Source organism: Gopherus flavomarginatus, chromosome 1 (genome assembly GCF_025201925.1).
Source record: "Gopherus flavomarginatus isolate rGopFla2 chromosome 1, rGopFla2.mat.asm, whole genome shotgun sequence".
NCBI lineage: Eukaryota > Metazoa > Chordata > Testudines > Testudinidae > Gopherus > Gopherus flavomarginatus.
The window spans coordinates 116369541-116393822 of NC_066617.1; the positions used below are offsets into that span (position 1 = coordinate 116369541).

General features: G+C 47.9%; 1 protein-coding gene across 2 annotated transcripts in view; it reads left to right on the plus strand.

Annotated features, from left to right (window-relative positions):
* The window catches only part of B4GALNT3 (beta-1,4-N-acetyl-galactosaminyltransferase 3), a 103125-nt gene extending 79134 nt beyond the window's left edge, over nucleotides 1–23991 (plus strand). Inside the window, exons 4-20 of one of the 2 annotated variants that reach the window (XM_050918127.1) lie at nucleotides 3902–3997; nucleotides 4406–4496; nucleotides 5547–5647; nucleotides 6022–6089; nucleotides 8392–8470; nucleotides 8915–8981; nucleotides 10431–10574; nucleotides 11023–11132; nucleotides 12025–12125; nucleotides 13599–13678; nucleotides 14690–15716; nucleotides 16552–16850; nucleotides 17344–17497; nucleotides 20005–20077; nucleotides 21249–21402; nucleotides 22461–22587; nucleotides 23380–23991. In XM_050918127.1, the coding sequence (XP_050774084.1) occupies nucleotides 3902–3997; nucleotides 4406–4496; nucleotides 5547–5647; nucleotides 6022–6089; nucleotides 8392–8470; nucleotides 8915–8981; nucleotides 10431–10574; nucleotides 11023–11132; nucleotides 12025–12125; nucleotides 13599–13678; nucleotides 14690–15716; nucleotides 16552–16850; nucleotides 17344–17497; nucleotides 20005–20077; nucleotides 21249–21402; nucleotides 22461–22587; nucleotides 23380–23488 (2880 nt within the window). In that variant the 3' untranslated portion in view covers nucleotides 23489–23991. The remainder of the gene's footprint in view (nucleotides 1–3901; nucleotides 3998–4405; nucleotides 4497–5546; nucleotides 5648–6021; nucleotides 6090–8391; nucleotides 8471–8914; nucleotides 8982–10430; nucleotides 10575–11022; nucleotides 11133–12024; nucleotides 12126–13598; nucleotides 13679–14689; nucleotides 15717–16551; nucleotides 16851–17343; nucleotides 17498–20004; nucleotides 20078–21248; nucleotides 21403–22460; nucleotides 22588–23379) is intronic. The other variant, XM_050918137.1, reaches the window with a different exon arrangement.
* The last annotated feature ends 291 nt before the right edge of the window (nucleotides 23992–24282 follow it).

Consider the following 24282-nt stretch of genomic DNA (forward strand, 5'->3'; position numbering starts at 1 on the left):
CAGAAGACCGGAGTTCTATTCCAGACACTGCCACTGACTTGCCATGAGACCATGAGCAAGTGACTTAAACTCTCTGGACCTCAGCTTCCTTGTTTGTAAAATGGGATAACAGTACTTACCTGCCTTGAGAAAAAGCGTTAAGCTCGTTGGGCCACAATCTGTATATAACTATGTGGTATATTTGTCTGTTCACCTCAACCAGAGATCTGTTCCATCTTTACTACCTTTATAGTAGATGCTTTCTATCATAGTGCTCTGCTTATTCCCAAGTACCCAACAGTGAGATCCTTCCAAGGATTTTAAATCCTTCACCAGAGGAAACTCATTGCCCTGGACCCTCTTTATTGTTCCTCTCTGTAATTCTGAACAGTTCAGTTAGCATCACCTTAGAGAATTAAACTTTTTTCTGTAGCCTTACTTCTGATAGGCAGTACTGCGTTCATTGTGGGAAGGCAGCAGAGGAGGAAAGGAGGAGACAATGGGCTCATGGCCAAAGTACAGCTGATTCTAATGCAAACCCTGAACCTAGGCAGAGCTAGTGGAGCTAGGGTGACCAGATGTCCCACTTTTATAGGGACAATCCCGATTTTTGGGTCTTATTTTTTTTTTTATATATAGGCTCCTATTACCCTCAACCCCCTGTCCCAATTTTTCACATTTGCTGTCTGGTCATACTAAGTGGAGCGCTCATCACAGGAGCATTTCTTGCTCAGCTGGTGAGGGTGGGTGCTGATGAGAAACCAGGTAGGAAGAGCAGTGGATGTGAATGAAGTGTGTGTATTCTTGTGCGTAGAGATTATTTTTATGTGCAGGACCACAGAGCACAGTTCACAAGGAGCAGTAGTGGGAGCACTGACTGTAAGCTGGTGGGCTCTCTCACCAGCTCAGGAAGGACTGCTGCCAAGCCGGTCTGTTTCAGGCCATTGCCACAAGGTACAATTTTATTGGTTAAACAGAAAGTTGGGCAAAACATCAAAATAAAGTAGTGCTTCTGATCAATATGGGCTACAGCTCCCAGGGACTTTTCCCACACTTCTCCCAGCCCCCTTGTCTGACCCAAGGACCAGCCTACCAGCTCCCTCCAATTCACCTACTCAGCTGAGCTTATGCTGACCTTCATAAGGATCAGATGCTCTTCAGGCTATCCCCTGGCCCCAAGCCTCTCAGCCTCAGCTGAGAAGCAGCTGGTTAGTCTCCCCTTAGAAGAGCCAGTCACCCTGTGACATATCTTGCCCCAAGAGGTTTGCCGGGTCCCAGGATAAGTTCTACTCTCAGTACCCTCACCCAGAGTTCAGTCTCTACCTTTTAAAGCAGCCAACCCAGCTTCCAGGGTCTCTAATGTCTCATCCTTTTCTGCCAGGCTCTGGCTCTGCAGGAGGATTTCAGTGCCCAACTTCATCGGCTCCTCCTCCTGAAGCAAGCATTGGTGCTGCTCACTGTTCTCTTCTTTTACTCCAAGGCAAACCAGCTCCTGCTCTCTTTATGGCTTGCATCTAAACCTTATCCCTGGACGAGCATGTTTCTTCCAGCTCCTGCAAGGACTCTGCCATCTGAGTCGGTAGGCTGCTGAGTTGTGCAGACTTCAGCCCTATTCTTGTCAGCCATAGAAACCCTCTTCCTCTGATTTCTCATCTACTCCTAGACTGGTTTGCTCAGTAGCTGTCTGGACCGCTGCCATCACTGTCATGTCTGCCCCACACACCGCCTCCAACTTTGTACTGGCCTATAGATCCAGTTCTCTACATCCCCAGTCTAGGATAGGACCCATGTGTCGTCCTGCTTCACTTCAGGTGCTTGGGGTTGACATGGTTCAGTTAACAACCTGTGCTGTTCTCCCCCATTTACTTTCAGGCCTGAGGACTGTTTCTCTTGGTTCACAGACCCTGTTTTTCTCAGGGCCATCACCCACTTCTGAGGTCCCAGTCCTCAAAAGTCAATGCCTTCACTACATGTTATATCTTCATGCATCCAAAGTAGATCTTGGGGTGACCCTTCCACTACTGTGACTCGATACACCTTGCTCACAGCCTAGGAGACAAGCTGCTCATAGGGGATCCCAGCCTACCCACTTGGGTGAAATAGCACCCCATTAGTGAGCATTCTTTTGATGTGCCCTGCTTTCCCTCATGAAAAGTATACTACTGGTTTCCCTGCTACCCCAAGTTGTGGGAATGATTGGAGGCTGGTTGCTCATCCAGAACTCTATGGCTAGAGTTAATAAAGATATTCTCCCCTTCAGAGGTCTCCCCAGGTTAAGGCATCACCTCTTCTTGCCTTGCTAAGTGGGACACTCCTGGTCTGGCATGCTGCTCAGCTCCCTTCATCTCCACCCTCTGTCGCCTGCCTCACCATGGATAATGGTCAGAAACACCTTGCCCAACTTTGAGTTTCCCACAGGCAGGATGTTACAGGGTGGTACCCTGGGAATCTCTCTTGCCTTAGATACAAACCATGCTCAGGCCACCATCATCACCACACTGTTTATTATAATGTTCTGTCAGGCCACCGCCCGTAGTACTATTTACATATATACACGTCCCAGTCAGCTCCTCTCTTCTAGAGAAACAGGGAGCAGCACAAGCAGCAACCAGCTCTGCCTTCCTTCAGGCTCTGCATCACCCCTTCCCAGGGCTTCTTTCCTCTCTATTGATCAGCTCCCAGCTGCAGAGATTGCTTCTCCCTTTCATTAGCCCTTTAGCTGTGGCGCTACTTGTTAGTTGGTCTTCCACTTAGATCCCAGTTAACCTGTACTGGTGGGGATTTGTGTGGCAGGCTATTGAGTCAGCTCCTGACTCAGAAGTCCAGTTACACAGGACCTGCCAAAATTGTTGCAAGCACGCCAGGTTCCTGATTCTGTCAATAGAACTCATCTCTGGACACAACCAACAGGTAGGAAGGTCCTGCAACTGTTGTGCCGCTACGTTCAGGTGTGGTCCCAGTGGAAACAGTTCAGTGTGGAACTGGTGACGATATGCCTATGGAGTCAGACCCAATTTGTCTAAAATGGCAGCTTTTACCTAAGGATATGAGCCAGACTGCTCATTGCTCAAGGTTCAGCACACTGCCCAGTCTCTCCCTTCAGAAATGGTACCTCTCTGGCCACCCAAGTTGACTCCTCCCAGCTGGCAGCTCTGGCTTCCCATTCGCATTTATCTTCTGACCTCAACATCAGTAACCCACAGCCCAGCCTGCCTGTGCCAGGACCAGCAAGACTTCCAGGAACCTATTTCTCTAGTTGTTTCAGAAGTCGCTCTTGTTGCTAGTATTTTTGCCTCCTTCTGCTTTCAAAGAAAAAGGTGAAGGAAGGAGGGTCCACCAGAGAAATCTCACCAACTATATCTTTTTTTTTTTTTTGCCCTGTCTTTTCTGTAACTGTCTCAATTTCATCTTATTTTGAGGTGCCAATCCACATGCCTTCTTTCTTCAGCGAGTATAAGCTGGTGCGCTCTCACACCAGCCCAGGACAGATTGATGCCACACTGGACTCTGATTCAGGCCCTTGCCTCAGGATGCAATGTATTGATTAAATAAAAACTTGGGCAAAATATCTGAAGCGGTTCCTCAGTCCAACATGGACAATTGTTCCCAGGTCACCTATTCACTTAAGCAATTGCTGGCCTCCAGAAGGATCAAGTGCTCTTCAGACTATCCTCTGTCGTCTGGCCCCGCAGACTCAGCTGGGAGGCAGCTGGTTGGTCACAGGGGGAGGAGCTGAACCCATCCCCCCTTAAGTGGCCAGCTGCCGTAAGACAGACTCCCAGAGTAATGGCAAGTGTCACCCACCCTCTCCCATGATACGCACAGGGTCCTCAAATGACATGCTCTGCTGCAGAGTTATGAGGAGCCAGGAGGGATGCAGCCATTAATGGGAATCTCTCTTTGTGCTTCTGTGTTCCTGCAGTTCCAGGGTCAAGTCAATCTCCATGTGTTTGAGGACTGGTGTGGCAGCTCCATCGAGCAGCTCAGAAGAAACCTCCACTTCCCACTGTACCCCCATGTGAGTGTACACTGACTCCCTATCCCCTTCCCTGCACAACTCAGCATCTTTACTCCAGACTGCCCCTCCTTTCCTCTTCTTTCCCATAACTGTGCCCTCGTTGCCCCTCCTCCTCCTCCTTCTCCTCCCTTTCCTCTCCCCTCCCCAGCCTACCTTTCATTCTTCCTCCCATTCCCATCTTCCTGACATTGCTCCTGGGCACTTCTTTCCCTTTTGCTCCTCCCTTGCCCATACTGCCCCCTCTCCTGCTGTTCCCATCCTCTTCAGTTCCACCTGCCCCTCCGTCCATCCTATTCCCTTCATTGGCCCCCCTCAGCTTCTCTCCTTTTGTCAGTCCCCTCCCGTCTGATACTGATACCTCCCAATCCCATCCCACTTTGTTACTTTTGTTCTTTCTTCCACCTTTAGACACGAACCACACTGAAGAAACTGGCAGCGTCACCAAAATGGACAAACTATGGGCTCCGTCTCTTCGGTTATTTGCATCCTTTCGCTGATGGTGAGGAGGTGCCATGGCAGATCAGGATTGTCATGCTGCCCCAGCCCTCCCTTCCCTTGCTTGAGACTGAACAGAAACGCTCTCATGCAGGCAGTCCTAGCTTGATGGCTCTCTAGCCAGGAGCCAGGGATACTGTCCAGCTCTGACTCCAACAGAGACTGGTTGGCATGGATAATATGTGCACGCTCTTCACTGGGGGGAGGGCAGGGAGAAAACAGAAGAAAACAGATATGTAATTTCTGAGCAAGCAAACCAGACACTCCTGCATACACAACATCTATTCACATACACAAATGCACGCTCAGGCATGCTCCCCATGAGCACATAGCTGTCCACACATGCATATGCACACAACCTACCAGCATTTATACACACATGTATGCATGCCCACATTCTCCTGCATGTGCAGACACATTTACCCTCACAGGCACGCGCGTGCACACACACACACTCACACTGTTCCTATCTGCATCCGCACAACCCATGCCCTTTCCACCCACCCCATCCCTATCCACCCATTAACATGCTTCTGTCTGTGCACAGCCTCCTTGCAAGCACCCACCCCCACCCATGTGCTCCTGCACACACCACCCTTGAGCCCCTATGAAATCCTCCACCCATGCATCCTGGTCAGCACTCCAAAGCCTCATGCACACCTAAGCCCACACATCTCTGCCTTCCTCTGTGCTTCTGTGGGCACATTCCCAGACATACACTCGGGAAGGAAAGGAGAAGCTGAGGAGAATCTATGTGGACTTCTCAGCTCCCCCCTCTGTTAGATTTCAGCCAAACTGCATAGCATGGGGAATTGCACTAAGTAGAGAGCAAGAAGACAATCTTCATTTTGTTGCAACGGGAAGATGAGATTTAAAAGCATCAGCAGTATTTAACAATTCTGAAAGAGAGAAGGGAAGGGGTAGTTGGGCACAGGGAAGGTGCTGCATCAGAGGGGATCAGGCTACCCCTCTCTAGGAGTGGAAGCTTTTTTTCTATCTGTGTATAGATCCTGTTAATGGAGAGCACCACTTAATCCCAGAAATCTCTTGGCAGGGGACTTTGAGTTTGCTATTGCTGCAGATGACAATGCTGAGTTCTGGCTGAGTCCAGATGAAAAGACCTCTGGTCTCCAGCTGCTGGCCAGTGTAGGCAAGGTACAGTGCATGCTGCATGGCTGTTGTAGTCAAGGTTCTAATATGTCTGGGCACGGATGAAAATCCTCATGGTTTATGTTGTATTTCAGGAGGAAGAAAGGGTGACTGGAATAGCCAAGCTGTCCCCCTGATCAAACTGTGGGAGGCCCCCGCAAATGGAGGATTTACACCACATGGCATATCTGGGGCAGCTTGGCTTATTCCCGAGCTGCTGGAGTCCTGGGCTGTAATCAACAGACCTGGTTCTATTTCTAGCTAATGGAGCTCTTGGTCAGATTTCCCAGGAGGATGGGCGCAGTCCCCACAGCTGGACCTTAACCAGGGAACCTGGGTGAAGAAGTGCATTAAACCTGGGAATTTTCTGTCTTTCACAGACTGGCAAGGAGTGGACTGCACCAGGGGAATTTGGGAAATTCCGGAGCCAGCAATCAAAGCCTGTGAGGTAAGTGATCGGGAAGGGTTGCTGCAACTCCCCCAGTGCTCAGAGCACTATCTACACATGTTGGATTTAGTCCCAAACTTAACAACTTCCTGCGGTTTGTCTTTATTGGTGTCTCTAATTACAAAGATTTTCATTTACCATTTTCAGTTTTTCATTTACCGGTTTTGGTTTTCATTTGCATTCTGTTTGTTCCTCCCCTCTTCTCCCACCCCCAGTTCTGATTGGTCATCTTAATCACATGGAGGAGTTCAACACTAAAAAATTTCTTTTCAAAATGGACCTTTTTTCTTTCTTTAATTCCCTACTAGCAGAGTGTGAATGCAGGGCTGGGATCCAGTGGTTGGTTTCATTCTTATCTGTAAGGGCTTGAATTGAAGCAATTGAATTGAAGTTATTGCTTGACTGCTCCCTTTAACTTGCTTCCTATCCAGACACAACCCCCCAGTCATGTGTTGCTGGTGACATTCCTCAGGGTAGGTGGCATGGTTGGGGTATACAGCAGACTCTGAATGAGCCCCCTTCCCTCCCTTTCTCTAGTGTGAATTCAGGTTAGTGCCATAACACAGTAGCCGATGGCTACTGGTCCTCCCAGGCCTTCTGACAACCCCCCAGGTTCCACATCCAGTGGCCTATCTTGCCCTCTATTTATTCTCTGTTCTCTGGCTAGAAGTCATTGACCACTGTATATAAGACTTCTCAGTGTCCTGGTTCCTAGTCACATGCAACTTCCAGTGCGAGCAACTTCAGTCATCTCTGGTATAGAGCTTCTACGGTGCCCACTGAGTGCATTGTCTGAGGCGTGGTCTACACTGGGGAGGGAGCTAAGTGAGTCTAAGTTACGCAACTTCAGCTACAAAAATAGTGTAGCTGAAGTGGACGTACTTAGAGCTATTTACCACAGTGTCTTCACCACGGTAGGTTGACTGCTGACGCTCCCCCAATGACTCCACCTATGCTTCTTGCTCCAGTGGCGTACCGGAGTCAACAGGCGAGCACTCAGCAGTCAATTTATCGCGTCCTCACTAGACGTGATAAATCAACTCCCGCTGGATCGATCGCTCTGGAGGTAAGTGTAGACATGCTCTGAGTGTGCCACTAGCTGGCCAGAGGCTATTTCTGAGGCATTTGTGGAATTTTGATGCAGGACTCCCTGCTTTGGAACAAGAATTGAAATGCAAAGCTCTACACTGGCCGAGATGGGAATCCACCACACTGGGCCACTGTGCTGAGAGACCAAGGAGCTTATGATGGCCTACTAAAAGGCCAAGGCCAATAATCCCAGACCTGGTAAACCCTGATGTGCCCCAAGATCTCTTTGTTCTGGGCATCCATGACACCGGCAGATGACAAATTGTACAGAATCCACCATGCGAGAAAACAGTGTTGTCAGTTCTTGCAATGTTATTTGCAAATTCTGCAGTATTTGATATTTTACTGATAACCTCAGCTTCTGGAGTTGTGTCCGCATGAGACTCCTAACTTTCCTTAAGAAAAAAGCAAGTTTCTAGCCTTAATGACTGTGGAGAAAAGCTTGAAAATGTGATTTGAGTGAATCTACGTACCCTAAGGGTTCAGAAACCAGAAGAGAAATAAAAATAATATATATTTTTAATGTCATGATTTTTGAATGTTTTAGGGTGGCAATATTGGGAAAGAGACCTAAAAGTGAGGAAGCTAGATTATAAAACTGCTTGAATCCCTATCAGATGCATCCAGAGTACATTAAAATGGTGATAGTGTTCCCCCTGGTGGCTGCCTACCAGAATTCCTTGGGGAACTGTGATGTTGAGGAGAGAAGATGGTTTCTCGTAAAGAAACAAACACAAAAATAAAAGAATCCAACAATCTCCTCTAGAAAAAAAAGAAAAGAGAGAGAGAGAGATCGTATTCAACATTTCGCAGAGTGTTCAACCTCGCAACTGGCCAGGTTTCCTAAAGGCCAAGAAACCCAACAGAGGGACCAAAATTCTGGTGTTCATAATCATTAGCTGAAAGTAGAGGCTCGCCTTGCAGCCTTTGAGGGCATGGAGAGGACTGGCTGGGAGCATTGGTTGAATATGGCCTCTCAGGGAAGAGTGCCATGTACAGAATCATTAGCACGCTCTGCCTACAGCCTCTGGGCTTCCTCTGGAGGTCTCACATCCCACAGCTGACCAGGCCCAACCTTACTTAGTTTGAAAGCAGGATAGGTTGCAAGCCAAGGTGTGCTAGGATTGCTCCACGATCCCTGTGTGAGAGCAATGAAGCAAGCAAATGCCACTGAATGTTTCCAGTGGTATACCTGAGTTTCTCTCTTTCACAGATTATCAGCTTCAGGCAGGTACTACTTTGAAGTGCTTCACAAACAGGATGACAGAGGAACAGACCATGTGGAAGTAGCAGTAAGTGCTCCTGTGCAGCCAGGTCCTGCGTGTGCACTGATGGAGTTTGAGAGTGAGATTAGGTGACAACTTCACTCTCCTACCAATTCCCCGCTTTGCCTGGAAAGTCTCATCCTGAGCCTTTACATTGTTCAGTGAGGGGACAGCCCTATTTCCACCCTGGCCCCTTATCTCATTCTGCCTGGGACAGGCTCACTCAGTGCCTGACCTCTTCCATCTTTCCCCCACTCTCCATCCTTTCCCTTTCCTGCCATTAGACTGAGTCCTGGGGAATTTTAGACTTGATCCCATTCCCTTCCCTTCCCTGGTAGATGTTCTGTACTGATTTGGGGAAGGCAGCTTTTCAGAGGTCCCATATGGTTATGGACAGATGCGCTCTCTTCCTTTCCTGCTGAATGAAATAATTCAATAAACACTTCATACTAATCTCTTTTTCTATTCCAGTGGAGACTGAGTGACCCAGAAACTAAGTTCACAGTCATAGACTCCCAGTTCCTCTCCCTTTTTGCTAGTAAGTGTCTCCTCCACAGGCTGATGCCTCACAGATTTGTCTATGTATCTCAGTGTTCATTCCAAAGCATCACAGATGCTTCACAGCTGATTGCTGCCTATCCAGGCACATGGAAATAATGTGAAGTGTATGCAGCATGTTACATGGAGCAGCTGGATGTTTAACAGGGTCTTTGTCAGAAGATGCTACTTTGAAGTGGCCAAGTTTTGGGGCACATTATTAAGCATGGGGAAATTGGGGGGTTCATGGAGTGGGATCTCAATGTTGTGTAGAGACATTTAGAGTCCATTGCAAGGGAGAAGAGATGGGATCTGAAGGGTGTGAGGGAGTCTGCAAAGAACAGAGAAACTGTTCCAGATGGTGTTGGTAGTATAGGAGAAAGATCTACTGCCTATTGTGCAGGGACCCGGGGGAGCAGAATGGAGCCTGGAATATGAGAGTCAAGGGAATGTGCTGGCAGATGGACAGGAATGAGGACAGCGAGATGAGGGGGATGGATCTGTGAAGGATTTATTTTTAAAGCTAGAGGGAAGTTCTCGTGCTGGATGCTGAATGAAAGGGAAGCCACCAAAGATATCTGAGGATGCAACTATAGCTTTGACCCCCTCAAGCATGCTGACATGCTGCTGCTGAGATCTTCCTGTCCTGTTCCTCTGACCCTGTCACCCTCCCCCTTTAAGTCCCTCCACTGGCTCTCCTTTCTCCATAACATCAAATACAAGTTTTTTGTCTTTACATTTATGGCCCTTCACAGATTAGCTTGGCCCTACCTAGTGTCTCTAGTATCAACCCCACCTTCATTCTGCCAGTGTTCCCAGCCTTTACTGACCATCAGTGTCAGCTTCACTCTCAAACACGCCTGGGCTTTCTCCCAGGCCACGCTTTATGGATAGAGGAGACTCCCTGATATAATCTGTACAGCCACTACCTTTTCTTTCTTCAAATCCTTCTTTGAAAACCACCTCGGCTGTGATGTCTTCAGAACCTGCCAGGTGACCATGACTAGGCAGATGATGAGTTGTGACAGTCCCCTTCCTTTCCTTGCTCCCTGCTTCTTACTAATTCCTCCATTCCCCTTCACCCTGCCACTGCCCCCTTTTCAAATAACAAATCAGGAAATTATCAGAATGGTGTCAGTTGTCACTACATTCATTTCTTGAGTGTGATTTCCTCATCCCCACCCTTCATCTGTTCTGGTGCCTTCTAGATTTTGAGCTTTCCAGGGAAGTGTCTGTACAGTCCTTGGCACAATGAGGACCTGACCTTGTCTAGGAGCTTTTGGACACTGCCATCATATAAATAATATGTAACCATTTCTGGGGATGAGATGCCAAATTTTAGACAGACTAAAGTTTGGAGGGTGAGCCCACAAAGAGTGGAACAATACTAGCATGGATGAAATGATGGATTGTTCCTTCCTCCCTCTCTCTTTCTGTCTCTGGTTTCTAGATGAGACTCTCTTCAAAATGGATGAGGTTGATCATATCCCACAGACATTGGCCACCCATGCAAGCCCAACTATAGCCAATCTGGGCAACCTGGTACACCCAGCTGACATGCTGAAGCCCGACTCTCGAGACACTATTTATAAAGGTAAGACACCATCAAACAGACAGTTGCAGCTCATCATATCACATGAACTGGGGCAACTGAGTAAAATGGTTTTTCATAAGCTGTTTCCCCCAAACTGAGATAAGGAAATAGCTGCTCCAGACTCTGCCCTGTCATTTCAGGACTCCCAAGAGAGCTGTAGCATATGAAGGAGAAATTATAAATGTAAGAGGTTAGTGTAGCAGGATGACCCCAGTGGGATGGCATGTTTAACACAGCTTCACTCACTGACACTTACTGACATGTTGTTGACATGATGTTTAACACTGACATCACTGTGGTGGCAAACTGGTATATGTTAACAGGGAATGGCCACAGTGATAGCTGTCCTATTGCATCAGTTTAGGGTAGATCTGGTTTGGTGCATTGCCCATTCAACTGTTCTCTGTGTGTGTGTGTGTGTGTGTGTTTCTCTCTCTCTACCTCTCAGTGCCTTTGATTAGTAAGTCACGCCTGCGCAGGACCCTACCAGACTGCCCTTACAAGCCCAGTTACCTAGTGAATGGATTCCCACTGCAGCGCTATCAGGGACTCCAGTTTGTAAGTCTCATTCCTTAAACAGAGATGTTTGCCCAACTCATCCCTGCGGTGGGGAAAAGTGTACATTCAGTAGAACATGGAATGTAGCTGGGACCAATGCCTGCTTGCAGGGAGGGTGTTCTTTTCATAATGTGTGGAGCAGTCCAAGAGTTGATACCTGCTGAGGTTTGGGTGTTGCTTCCATTGTCTGTAGAACAATCCAATGTCTGCTTCCCTATTTCCTTATTCAGCAGGAGCTGTTACTAGGGGCTGGTCCAGACTATGGGAGGAAAATCGATCTTAGATACGCAACTTCAGCTACATGAATAACGTAGCTGAAGTCGAATATCTAAGATCGAATTACTCACCCGTCCAGACGGTGCGGGATCGATGTCCGCGGCTCTCCGTGTCGATTCCGGAACTCCGTTGGGGTTGATGGAGTTCCGGAATCGATATAAACGCGCTCGGGGATCAATATATCGCATCTAGATTAGACACGATATATCGATCCCGGAGCAATCGATTTTAACCCGCCGATACGGCGGGGTAGTCTGGACGTGGGCTCAGCTGGATACGCACAGCAAGATGCAAATGAGGGGTTTGAAGAACATATCCCTCAATGTCAGTTCTGAAGCCATACAATAAACAGAACTAGGCTCAAACCCAAGGTCCAGACAGTGCCAGACACTGCAAAACTCGGGATAAATTTCTGAACTTTGCAGCTCACCCCTGGCTTCATACAGGGCCCAAATCAAAACTCTAGATCCAAACATCCCTAGGACAGATTGGATTTCTGTAATGGGCCAACCCCAGATCTGCATGCTCTGACAGCTCACATCCGGATTTGAACACTGATGTTCATGCCCAGCTATACGATAATTTTTTTTGAATGCATTTTTTCCCTCTTTCCCAGGTTCATTTGTCCTTTGTTTACCCAAATGATTATAGCCGCTTGAGCTACATGGAGACAGACAACAAATGTTTCTACCAGGAGAGCCACTATTACCTGGAGAGGTAAAACAATCCTCCTGAGTCACAGTCCAGGACTGGTTGGTGAGGCGACTGCCTTGGCGTATAGCTGAGGCTCTAGGATTTAACCACTGGAGGGGGAACAGAGAAGTACGAGGGTTTGGACTGGGATAGAATGTCACATGCAAATTTGTAGAATTCTCTTATTAAACACCCAGAGTCTCCACTGAAGTTAATGGGAATTGAGTGTGCCAGCTTGGAGCTTAAATCCTGCAGATAGCCAGTGTACTTTTTTTAAATGAAAATTTTTTTAACTCCTAAAAGAAAATTGCCCCCCAGAGGATAATGTAATGAATGGAAATCAACAGGGGTTTATGGAAAATACATCCTGTCAAACTAACTTGATACCTCATTTTGATAAGATTGCAGGTTTGATTGATAAAGGTAATAGTATTGACATACAGACTTTCTGTAAGAGAAAGCCCTGAGAATGATTAAAGGATTAGAAAACATGCCTTTCATACTGATAGACTCAAAGAGCTCAATCTATTTTACCTTCTCTTTGTTAAGCCAGGGATGACTTAATTACAGCATGTGAAGTATGTACACAAGGAATAAATATTTAATAATGGGCTCTTCAGTCTAGCAGATAACAGTATAACACAATCACGATGGCTGGAAGTTGAAGCGAGGAAATAAGGCTTACATTTTTAACAGTGAGAATAATTAACCATTGGAACAATTTAGCAAGTGTCATGGTGGATTCTCCATCACTCACAATTTTTAAATCAAGATTTGATGTTTTTCTAAAAGATCAGCTCTAGGAATCCTTTTGGGGAAGTTCTATGGCCTGTGCTATACAGGAAGTCAGTCTTCAGTGGTTCTCAACCCACAAGGCCACTTGCGGCCCAGTCAGCACACAGCTGCGGCCCATGTGACATCCTCAGGGCCATACAGATAACATATAGTGTGGATGCAATCCACATAAAACACAGACAGCTGCATATGTGGCCCACAATGGTAAATAAGTTGAGAACCGCTGGACTAGATGATCACAATAGTCTCTTTGGACCTTGCAAATGGAATCTAGGAAGGCTTCTCTTCCCCCTGCAGGGTTTATCTTTGAGGGGCAGAGAGGTAACCACCCAGCACCTGCTGCTGCGTATGAATGAGAGCTCTTCCCATTCATATGAGGCAGCATGGGAGAGAGAAGGAAAGTGTTGAGGGGACATTGACATGATGGACAATAAAGGAGGGGTTGATGACTCAAAACTGTGTTAAGATGAGTATGAGCATGAAGACAAGTAGTTTGTGTTTGACGCAGAGGAAAAGAGGGGACCAGGGGATGCCAAGAATGGGGTTGGGAAAGTCAGAGTGATGAGACATGGTCTTTGCAGCTGTATTTTGAATGGATTTAAGGGATGGTAAGATGGCTTTTATCATGGTGTGATACTTCCAGAAGAGAAACACTCCTCTGTAACATACAGTTGTGCTTACATTGCCTCCTTACTCCTGAAGGTTTGGATTCTATAAGTATATGAAAATCGACCATCCAGAGAGGAGAAATCTGGAGTCTGGGGAGAAAACCAAGCAGCCAGGTAGAGACCCTAATGCGAGAGACAGGAGGACTCTCCGGTTTGTCAAATATCTTTTTCTGTCTTTCTTTCCCTGGAATGGATGGAAGATGCAGCTGATGTCATGTGCAGTGAAAAGCATGGTCCTTGTGTGCCAGAGAGCCGTGGCCAGGAGGAGGGGGCAGGGCTACCAGACCTGTTAAGTTTTGTGAAACTGCACGTGACACATCATGCAAATTATTTAATTATATGACTTGCCTATTTACTGATAATTTTGCATAAAGCCTTAAACTTCATCTTAAAAAAAATGTGGATTTATTGCTGGTTAAAGGTATCACGGAGAGCTCAGGCTGGGGCAGCCTCCCCATGCCCTTTTCAGACCCTGCCCTATTCTCTCCCCCATCTGCTTCCTAAACCTCAGTCCCCTCCCGCACCTTAGAGCCCACCCAGTTTCAACATTCAGTCCCCTCCACTATCTAGTGCTCTTCATTCACTGTTCTCCTTGATCCCTGCTGTCACCGTGCCTCTTCCTCAGGGCAGGCTCCATGCTGGATGGGCACCTGTCAGGCACCACAATGGGCTCTAATGGCCTCAGTAGAAACTGCATTTCCTGCTCACAACTTCATACACAAGATTCCACCTGAGCTGCAGGCTGGCATGAGAGAAAGTGCCGAATGGGCACACTTGGCCACCCTGGTCCACATGTGAAAGAGGGCCATAGCTGGGTGGGAGGGGCAAGTTTACACATGCCAGAGACCCATGGCCATTGGTGAAACTGGCCCACACATGCCAAAGAGACTAGTACAAGAATTAGCACCACTTCCCCTCCCCAGAGCACCCCCAGGGCATTGGAAGAGGGAATATTCACCATCCGCACTACGACAGTGAATAAGAACAAGAAAGACAGTTCCCTCAGTGGTGGACACATAAATGGGATGAGTGGATGGGTTAACTCCCTTCTCCTTTTGGGTGTGGGTCAAGGTGGCAGGGGCAGCAGAGTGGGTATGAGAGATGTAACTAGGATTGATATTGCAGGCTCTGAGGATGGGAATCCTGATGAGTTTCAGTACACAGATCAGGATGCAGAGAGCAGCAATCCCACAAGGAAACCCAGCAAGTGGGGAGCAGAGCTGGTGAGAGTCGAGGCAAACTCCACAATGATAGCAGGCTATGATGACATTTACAATGACTATTCCCTCCCGGGGCGTCGGAAGCTCCTCTCGCTCATAGATGGTAAGGTGAGAGAGGTGCTGCAGAAGACAGGAGGAAAAATGCCCCTCATCAAGCCAACTCACAGGACTTCAGCCAACCAGAGCATCAATCAAACTGGTCTAGAAAGAAGCCTACCAGTGAGGAGGCCCCATCTAAAAATCAAGGTCAAGGACAGTTCCAGAAACTCTCCTCGTCATGTTAGGGGCATCCATAGGAAGTCACTGCCCAAGAGGAGAGTGGGAGGCCAGGACCCTCTTTCTAGCACAAGATCTCACGAGCCCTGGGAACATATACCCAGCAATTCCAGGAACTCCACTGACAGGATTCCAGAGGAGGGGAGGCCTCTTCAGACAGACCTCAATGCAACCAGCACCAACGACCAGCCAGCAGGCAACATGCAAGCAAGGAGACGAAGTCCAGTCTCTGGCAAAATAAGTAGTAGAGCTGTGAGTGCTGCCAGCCTCAGCAAGCAGACCCTTTACCAGGCCCAGTGGCTAAACCAGGTGGAGTCGTACATTGCCGAGCAGAAGGCAGCTGACGGCATCGAGGTAGATGTGGAAAGGGAGCAGGTGGAATCTCAGCCTGAGCCTGCTGTGCCAGCAGTGGAAGAGGAGGAGAAAGAGGTGGAAGGAGAAGCAGAGTGGGAGAAGGAGGAATTTGAGTACATACCATTTGACCAGGTAGTGAACTGGGAACAGACCTTCAGCGCAAGCAACTTGGACTTCCATGCACTGCGGACAGACTGGATCGACCTGAAGTGCAACACATCGGGGAACCTGCTGTTGAAAGAGAGGGAGGCCCTGGAGGTCACACGTGTCTTCCTGAAGAAACTCAACCAGAGAAACAAAGGGTAAGGCAAATGGTCTCTCGCAGCCCGTGGTCCTCTACTATGGTCTCCGTACCACGCTGCATAGGAACAACAGGACAGTGTAAGGAACCAATAGAAGTTAGGGAGCAAACTCCAGAGGTGGAAAATACAGCCCTAGGAAATGAACTGTGAAGGTGGAAGGGGCACTAAACACCTGAGTGGAATGAGAATGGGAGAAAACACCTTCACTGTAGCTCACTAAGAGGTCAGTAACCCAGGTCAGTAGTGGTTGAAAGGTCTTTGACAGCTGGGTGGTGGCTGTGTGAAATGAGTGGAGGTTTCAGTCCAGTTCCCAGTAAGCACGTTCCCAGAATGTGTAAACCAGCATCATCTTTAGCCCCTCTATTGGCCGTCTCCTCAGAACAGCCAAGCATTGAATGGACATAGGAACTGAGCTAACTTCTCCCTGCCAGTTGAGGGTTCAGATACACTGAAAAGGTATAAGAAGGCTACAGTCACCCATGCTGTGCCTAAGAAGCCTGTAGTCTCCAGGGCTGTGCATACAGCACCTGCATAACTTAAATTCACTTTTAAACAGTTATTTTTTGGCATGATCTTTGTTTCCCTTCCTTCATCAGCTATTTTATCTTTGTTGGGATTCCAGGTCTAATCCAAAGTGAATTGTCCTGAGGCCAGGTGATAATCAAAAACCTAAACCCTCTGACATGGGTTCTGGGGTGGTGCAGTAAAGCTGTGGACTGGGAGTGAAAGGGTTAATAAACATTCCTGTATAAGGGACTAGCTGAGTTGAACTGGGGAGAAGTGGCTGCCGGGCGCTGGTGTGGGGAACATATATAACCATGTTGCGTCCCTGCAGGAGATTCCACCTGCAGCGCGTAGTGAATGTGGAGAAGCGTCAAGACCGCCTGCGTGGGAGCCGCTACCTGCTAGAGCTGGAGCTGCTGGAGAGGGGAGGGCAACTTGTGCGCTTTTCAGAGTATGTCTTTGCACGAGGCTGGCAAGGCATCAACAGCGACAAGCAGGAGGAGATGAACATGAAGAACCTGGCATGGGGCCGCCGGCGCCAACTGATGGGAGTTGCAAAGGAGCCAGACCTGTGCTGGCCACTGGGCTTCTCCTGGAACCATCATGCTGTTGTCCACTTCATAGTGCCAGGTAAGGGCCTTGTAATGGGGCAGGAGATCCAGGTGCTTCCAAAATAAAACATGAGTAGGGAGGTTGTGGGGCCTGGTCCTGAGCCAGCCTCTGAGTGTGAAGCTGCTAGGGACCGGTTCTGAGACTGCTCTGAATGCCGTGTCTGTGCCAGTCTCCACCACCTTGCTTACATCACTCTCAACTTCCCTCCCCTTCAAATGAAATTGCATCAGAAATATAACTGGTCCAACCCCCACAAGTGGTTTGAACTCTCTGAAATCTGACTCCCAAAATACACTAGGAATGGATTCGCCCTGCAGTGCTAAGATCTGGATCCAAATGGCCCCAAAGCTTAGTTTGGGCCTGTCCCTAGATTGCTCCCAGACGCCCCTGTCTGTCTCAATTGGATCTGACAGGAGGCTGAAAATCTTGGCTGTCTGCAATCATTTCAAGGCATGAAATCAATTTTGCTTTGATTCTGTTCCTTCCCTACCCCTATCCCCACCATGATTAGTGAAAAACCAGGCACGCTGGGTGCTGCAGTTCATTTCTGACATGGAGGAACTGTCTAGAGTCACCAAGGACCCATACTTCAATGTCATCATCACAGACTACAGCAGTGATGACATGGATGTAGAGAAGGCTCTGAAAAGGTCCAGCTTACGCAGGTGAGAATACCACCTATTCACATGGACTACATAACACAGCACGCACATTAATCTCTGTATACAGGCCATCCATATCCATCTGCATATAGCAAGTCAAACGCATGCACTCCTACAGACACAAGCCACACACACACTCTTGCACCTGTATACAACGTAGAGTGTTACCATCTGACTTCACGCATATACCTATTGCACGGTCCATCCATCCAGATGCATATCCCTCTTTGTACCTCCTGTTCAGGTTTGTAGTAAAAGGTCAAAGGCAAGTCTCCTAGTGATGGAGAAAGGGGAAAGACCAAGAAGGTGACAAATCAGTGCAAATGGGACTGAGAGAAGGGAGAATTTAGAAAGCTGCACGTTCAGCCAACTTGTGTGTCTAACTTCAGCAATTATCTAAAGTGGTCATCTGCAACACAGTACCATCAGGACCTTCTGTGATGTTCCCCTGGTGATATCTGGACCGGTGATCTGCTAGGTCACTCCAATCCTTGACTCTGGGAGCCAGCCTAACCCTGCTCTGCTGTGAGAACCTCCACTCCTGGGCTGTTCACGCACAGCTTCTGGCATGTAAGCTGCTCCTTGGACTGTGCAGTCGAATGACACAAGCCAATATCTCCAGTCCCAGACACAACCCTAGGAACCTCCATCTTGCAGTGTCCGGTTATGCCTGCTGGACGTTGCAAGCTTATATGAGTTCATCAGTTTAATACAGAAATTGATATGCACCAGGCTTGTTATCCCAAGGGGAGTCTCTGACAAGCTTCAAACCAAACAAATTTATTAACGACAAAGATAGATTTTAAGTGATTATAAGTCGAAGCATAATAAGTCAGATTTAATCAAATAAAGAAAAGCTAAATGCATTCTAAGCTGATCTTAACACTTTCAGTGCCCTTACAAACTTAGATGCTTTTCACCACAGGCTGGCTGGTTGCCCTTCAGCCAGACTCTCCCCTTTGATCAGCGCTTCAGTTGCTTGGTGCTGATGTCTGTAGATGGAGGTGGAAGAGAGAGGAAGAGCATGGCAAACATCTCTCCCTTTTATCATGTTCTTTCTTCCCTCTTGGCTTTGCCCCCCCTCTTCAGAGTCAGGTGAGCATTACTTCATCATAGTCCCTAGTGACCAAAGGAAGTGGAGAATGACTCACTCCAGAGTCCAAAAGATCCTTTGTTGCTGCCTAGGCCAGTGTCCTTTGTTCCTGTGAGGCTGGGCTGAGTTTGTCCCATACATGCCCTGATGAGGTGTGAACTGCCCCTCTGCTCTTGGAGAGTTCTGCCTGGGCCTATTTTAAGCCATGAGGACACATTTTCAGCCTCATAACTATATATATGAAATTATAACCTATAACATTACTATAACAACAATGCTCCGTGCATCATGAGCCTTCCAGAGACACCCGACATGACAAACTTTGCATTGGATACCACACAGTCATTTTATAAGGATGAACATGGGGGTACAGGGTGTTCCCACGAGGTACAGACTGTCACACCTTCCCTCTGTGTTCTAGAGCAGCCTTTCTCAAACGGAGGGTTCTAACGCAAAAGGGGGTAAAAGGCTATTGTAGAGTGGTCGCGAGAGCAGCGGCGGCTGGCCAGGCACCCAATTCTGAAGGCTGTGTCACTGCCAGCAGCAGCACAGAAGTAAGGATGGCAAAGCCATGCCATGCCACCATTCTGCACTGCTGCTGGTGACAGGCTCTGCCTTCAGAGTTGGGCAGGCAGAGGGCTGTACCCCTGTTCCCCCTCCAACTTCTCCTGGCAGTGTCCTCTATTTGGGAATTTGAAATGTGATAACCCTGGAGGGGGTGGGGGGAAGTCATCACAGCCTGAAATATTTTCAAAGATGGGCCCAGCAAAAAAAGTTTGAGAACCCCCGTTCTAGAGCACATCCCATTCGCGGTCTAGTCTACGCCTCTGGAATGCCAAATGATGCTGAACAGGCTACTGACGGACTGCCCTCACAAGAGACCCTATACTGTAAATAAAAAGAAACAAGGCACAATACAACCTCATTACACAAGACTGGGATGTGAACTAACAAAGTGTTTGATTAAAGTTACAAATGTGTTTTCCCTTTTTCGTAACCATGTCATGGAGCTGCCCTTTGGTTTCTTTGGAACCAGCTAGGAGCAGTTCCACAGAATGAGATCTCAGATATGTGCCAAATCATACAACTAATAGTGCTTTGTGCTGACAAAGCACCTGTGTGTGGGTCTCAAAGCACTTCTGAGACATCTGTTCTGGAATGCAGGTCTCAGTTAAGCACACATCTTGGTTGTCCAGGCTCTGATTCTATCAGGCGCCTGTTGGGCCCTGGAAAGTGTTCACTGTGCATAGGGATTGACAGTAAGGGTGAATGTGTAATACAATAACATCCACACATAAAACTGGGTTGTAAGTGAGCAGCGAGCCAAGGGCCTTTCTCCTTTCCCACTATCCCTTGCTAGAAGGAGTTGTTGTGTGGCTAAGGAACTTAACCCAATTCCTGTCTGTCTTGCCAACAGTTACCAGTACTTGAAGCTGACGGGGAATTTTGAGCGCTCTGCAGGGCTGCAGGCTGGGATCGACCTAGTGAAGGTGAGTGCCTGGCTGCTGTGGAGCCTGAGCTACAGAAAGATCTGTTGTCTCTATACAGCATAGACACTGCTGTACTCATACACCACCTGTCATACTGAAACCTTGGTCGTTCAGTGTGGCCAGGGTCAGTGCAAGTGTCCTGTTCATGCTGCTTTGACAGTGTGCCTCAATCATGACCTGGAGAGGCCATGTTGACGAGATCAGTTTCTGTGGCCCATTCAGTTCTTAACCCCCCTGTGACTATACTAATTGTCGTGACTTCCTTTTGTGATGTGAACACTGCCTGCAAGGAACTAGATTGTAGCAACAACATATTTCACACAAGTGACTGAACAGCCATTGCATGGCAACAACTTTACCAACCTGAAGCTGGATTTGGATTTGTGACCTAGAGGTGAAAGGCTGTTTTAATTCATTCCTAACCCCCCACCACTTGGTCATCCTAGACAGGCCTGATTTAATCCAGTCTGTATTTTCCAAATGAGAAAGCACCGTCCCCCAGGCAGACTCCCCAGTGAGGCTCTGAGTGAGATGCGGGAACAGATCACATCGAAGCATGTTTGATCATGCTGCCACAGTACAGGGTTAAGATCTGAGAGGAGGTTTTTGGGCCCTATGTGAGCTGAGGGTGTGCTGTTTGTGGCACAAGAGCCATGGGCCCAAGTAAGGCAGGATCTCTGGGCTTGATGGTGGTGATGGTGGGGCAGAGACTAAGGGCTTGATCCTTATTTACACAAGGGTCCCTTTACACTTCTCTGTCAGCATAGAGGGGCCTTAAAGTGGGTGTGCGTTATATGTCAGAGCAGTGTGAAGGGACCCTACTGTGAAAGAGGATGAGACCCTATGGATCTTGGACAGCTATGGGGCAACAATTGCTGGCTGATGGTTGGCTTTTGCCTACCTGGGCTGTGAGAGAGGTGGGCATTGTAGTCTTTGTGTATAACTAGGATCATTCAGCAGGACTGGGTTGGAAAATTGCCCTAGTTCAACAGTTTTAATAACAGGTAAAAGCTGTATAGTCCAGATCGTCAAAAGTGAGTGTAGGATACTGTGGCTGATAGCAGTGTCAGCAAGGTGGTGCCCGCACACCCACCATAGATAAACTGTGGTGCCAGGTCTGTGGCAGTGGATGAAATCTCCTTATGACTGATATCTGTGTGATTGGTTCCAGGATCCACATAGTATCATCTTCCTGTGTGATCTCCACATCCACTTCCCAGCTGGGGTCATCGACTCGATTCGGAAGCACTGCGTAGAGGGCAAGATGGCCTTTGCACCCATGGTTATGAGGTTGCAGTGTGGCGCATCTCCACAATGGCCTGAGGGTAAGAGGCCAGGACTCTATGGATATTTTCTTTCGCTATTATCGGGGTCCTCCAAAATCTTGACCTTCTGGGTATTACCAGGGCCACTAAGAGAGTGACTAGATGTAGGACTGGGTTTAACTGAGCTAAAATCTCAATGCCAGGTGCCCAGGAGATTGTTACTGTGCATTGTGTCGGAGTGTTAGGCAAGCAGAGCCGTATAATGCATGTGAGTGGTGTATTGATGCAGGATGCGTGAAGATTATGCTGGACACCATTTAGGGTCTTTTTATACACTTGGCTTCCTCAAGAAAATCCCTCCTCTCTCTCAGCTTCTCTCCCCTCACTCCAGCTCCTTGTCTGCTCTCTTCTTTTCTTTCTGCTGTGGCCATAACTGTTCCCAGACTCATCTCCACTGGGCCCACGACTGACCCAAAGAGGACTGATGCAAGGGCCACCAAAGCCACTGCCTTAGAACATCTCGCTTTGGTCTGAGCTCATTTGTCTGTTTTCAGTGGGCATAGATCATCCCTGCTGAGAAGAGCTGAGAGACAGCAGGCTTTGGGTCAGGGGGCAGCACAGCTGTGTAGGTGTACACAGTGCAACACTGCTGTTAGGTACAGAGGTCCATCCAAGAAGGGAGTGTGGGACTTCCTATGATTCTCTCAAAATCAGAGCAAAATTCCAGTTTCAGTATTAACACCCAAGGGACAGGGACAGACCCTTGATGTTGGGATAATACAGGTAAATTAGAAAGTATGTTGCTTTCACATGAGAGATGAGGGCATCTGTCAGAGCTGAAAGGAACATGTGCTATCTAGCCACTTTCAGAACTTGTTCTCAGGGTGTCCTAAACATTAACACCTTGTACCTTGGTGCTGGGTGTTAGATTTGTTGTGACTAGAGGTGCTGGGATTAGTTTGTGTGTCCCTCCCAGTTCTTTGGCTCAGTTATTGTCCCAGGGAAGTGTGGTTGTTTGTCTCTGTGGAAGCAGGAAACACCAGGGCTGGGAATCTCCTGCTCATTCAATAGTGGTTTAGGGTGCAAGCATGGCTGATGACTTTTGGTTTTGTCCGCAGGCTATTGGGAGGTGAATGGATTTGGTCTCCTAGGCATATACAAGTCTGACCTGGATCAGATTGGAGGGATGAACACCAAAGAGTTCCGGGATCGCTGGGGAGGAGAGGACTGGGAACTCGTGGACAGGTGAGTGGAGATGTTCCACCAGCTCTGCCCATGCTGCAGTTCAGTAGAGCAGTCCCCCTTGATTCTGAGGTGGTCGGGACGGAGAGAGGAGTGAGCTGGGATTCCTGCTGAATTAGAGCAGTAAGAAATGAAGGTGACAAAGGTCACAGTGTGCATTCCCTGTCAATGGGCGACTCCCTGAGCATGTCCCCTTGAGCAACACATTGGTTGTTAGAGCTGAGGTGGTTTCTATAAGCAGAATGCCTTATCATAGCCACTGACATAGGAAAGGAGAGAGCTATCTCCAGAATCCTGGTACCTTCCTGCCACACCCTTGGCAGGCATTGGGTAGATCAGACACATACAGATGCTCCCAGTGCATATTTTCGACCCCTTCCTGATCTTTGAACTGTGCTTAGTACAGTGGGGCCCTGATCTCAGCTGGGGCCTCTAGGCTCCATAATAACACACATAATAAATGCCCAGCAAGGCAGCTATTTGGAGTAAGCTCATCCGGGGCTATGGGATGCAGTTACATTTTTTGAAAAGTTTGTGATATGAGGTATCCCTTTCCCTCACCCCTTCATGCCAGACAGCTCTTTTGCATGCTGTACAAGTTCTAGATCTCAGCAGCCCTTGGTTGTAGGCCGTAGCAATCTTTTGGGCCATTATATTAGTGCAATGGTTTGGTATGCGACACTGTACAGAGGCGACTTTCACATCACTCTAGCCACCCTTCCTGCCAACCCTTCCTTGTAGTGTCTTACTGAACTAATCTCCTCTTGAATTTCCTCCTCTTCCTTCCCCGCACAGGATCATGCAGGCTGGCCTGGAAGTGGAACGACTGTCCCTGAGAAACTTCTTTCACCGATTTCACTCCAAGCGGGGCATGTGGAACCGACAACAGCTGAGGACACTGTAATGTTCGGCCACAAAGCTGCCTGGCAGAGCCAGCTCCCCTTATATCAGTGCATGCACCTCGTCTAGGCATGTAGCCGAGAGTACACACTCCTCCTCTCTCCAGAGTCATCCTAGGAGATCAGACTTACAGGTGCTTGTGAAAAGGGATGATCAGTATATAGGAGTGGGAACTTATCTTTGGCACTCGTGAGCCGTTGGGTCTCAGACATGGGGATCGGTGACTTGCTCTGTATTTGAGGGAGCCTTAGACAAGCAAAGGACTCGTTACCCCTGACACTGATGCACCTAGAGCCCCTGACGGATGGTACGATAGAAGTGGTGGCAAGCTGTCTGGAGTGTCTTGCATGGTGCAAATTTAAGAAAAGGAACAAATCCCCATTACAACCAGAATGGATTATTTACAATAAAGCTGCTGCTTCTTTTGATACTTGAAAAACTCTAACACCCATGTCTTTGGACAGGGGACCAAAGGAACTTCTCTGAACTGTGTTGTGTCCTCATCCCCATGTAATCAACAGCTGTAGCCCAGTCAGACAAGGGTGTGCCCCAGCAATAGCTGGGAACTCATAACAGGGGGAAATGGAATATTTGATTGTCTGAAATAATGTATCTTTGTCAGTGAGAAGGAGAATTTTTCTGCTCCTCAAACCTGGTCTATAACACAGCATCTGGGGGTTAATTTAATAAGTTATGATTTCACAGTTGTTTTCCATGGTAGATTCTATGTGTGTGAAGAACTATTTGTTTGCATAGTGGAAGAACAGGAGCAGTTCACAATGTTGCACTTGTGGAAGG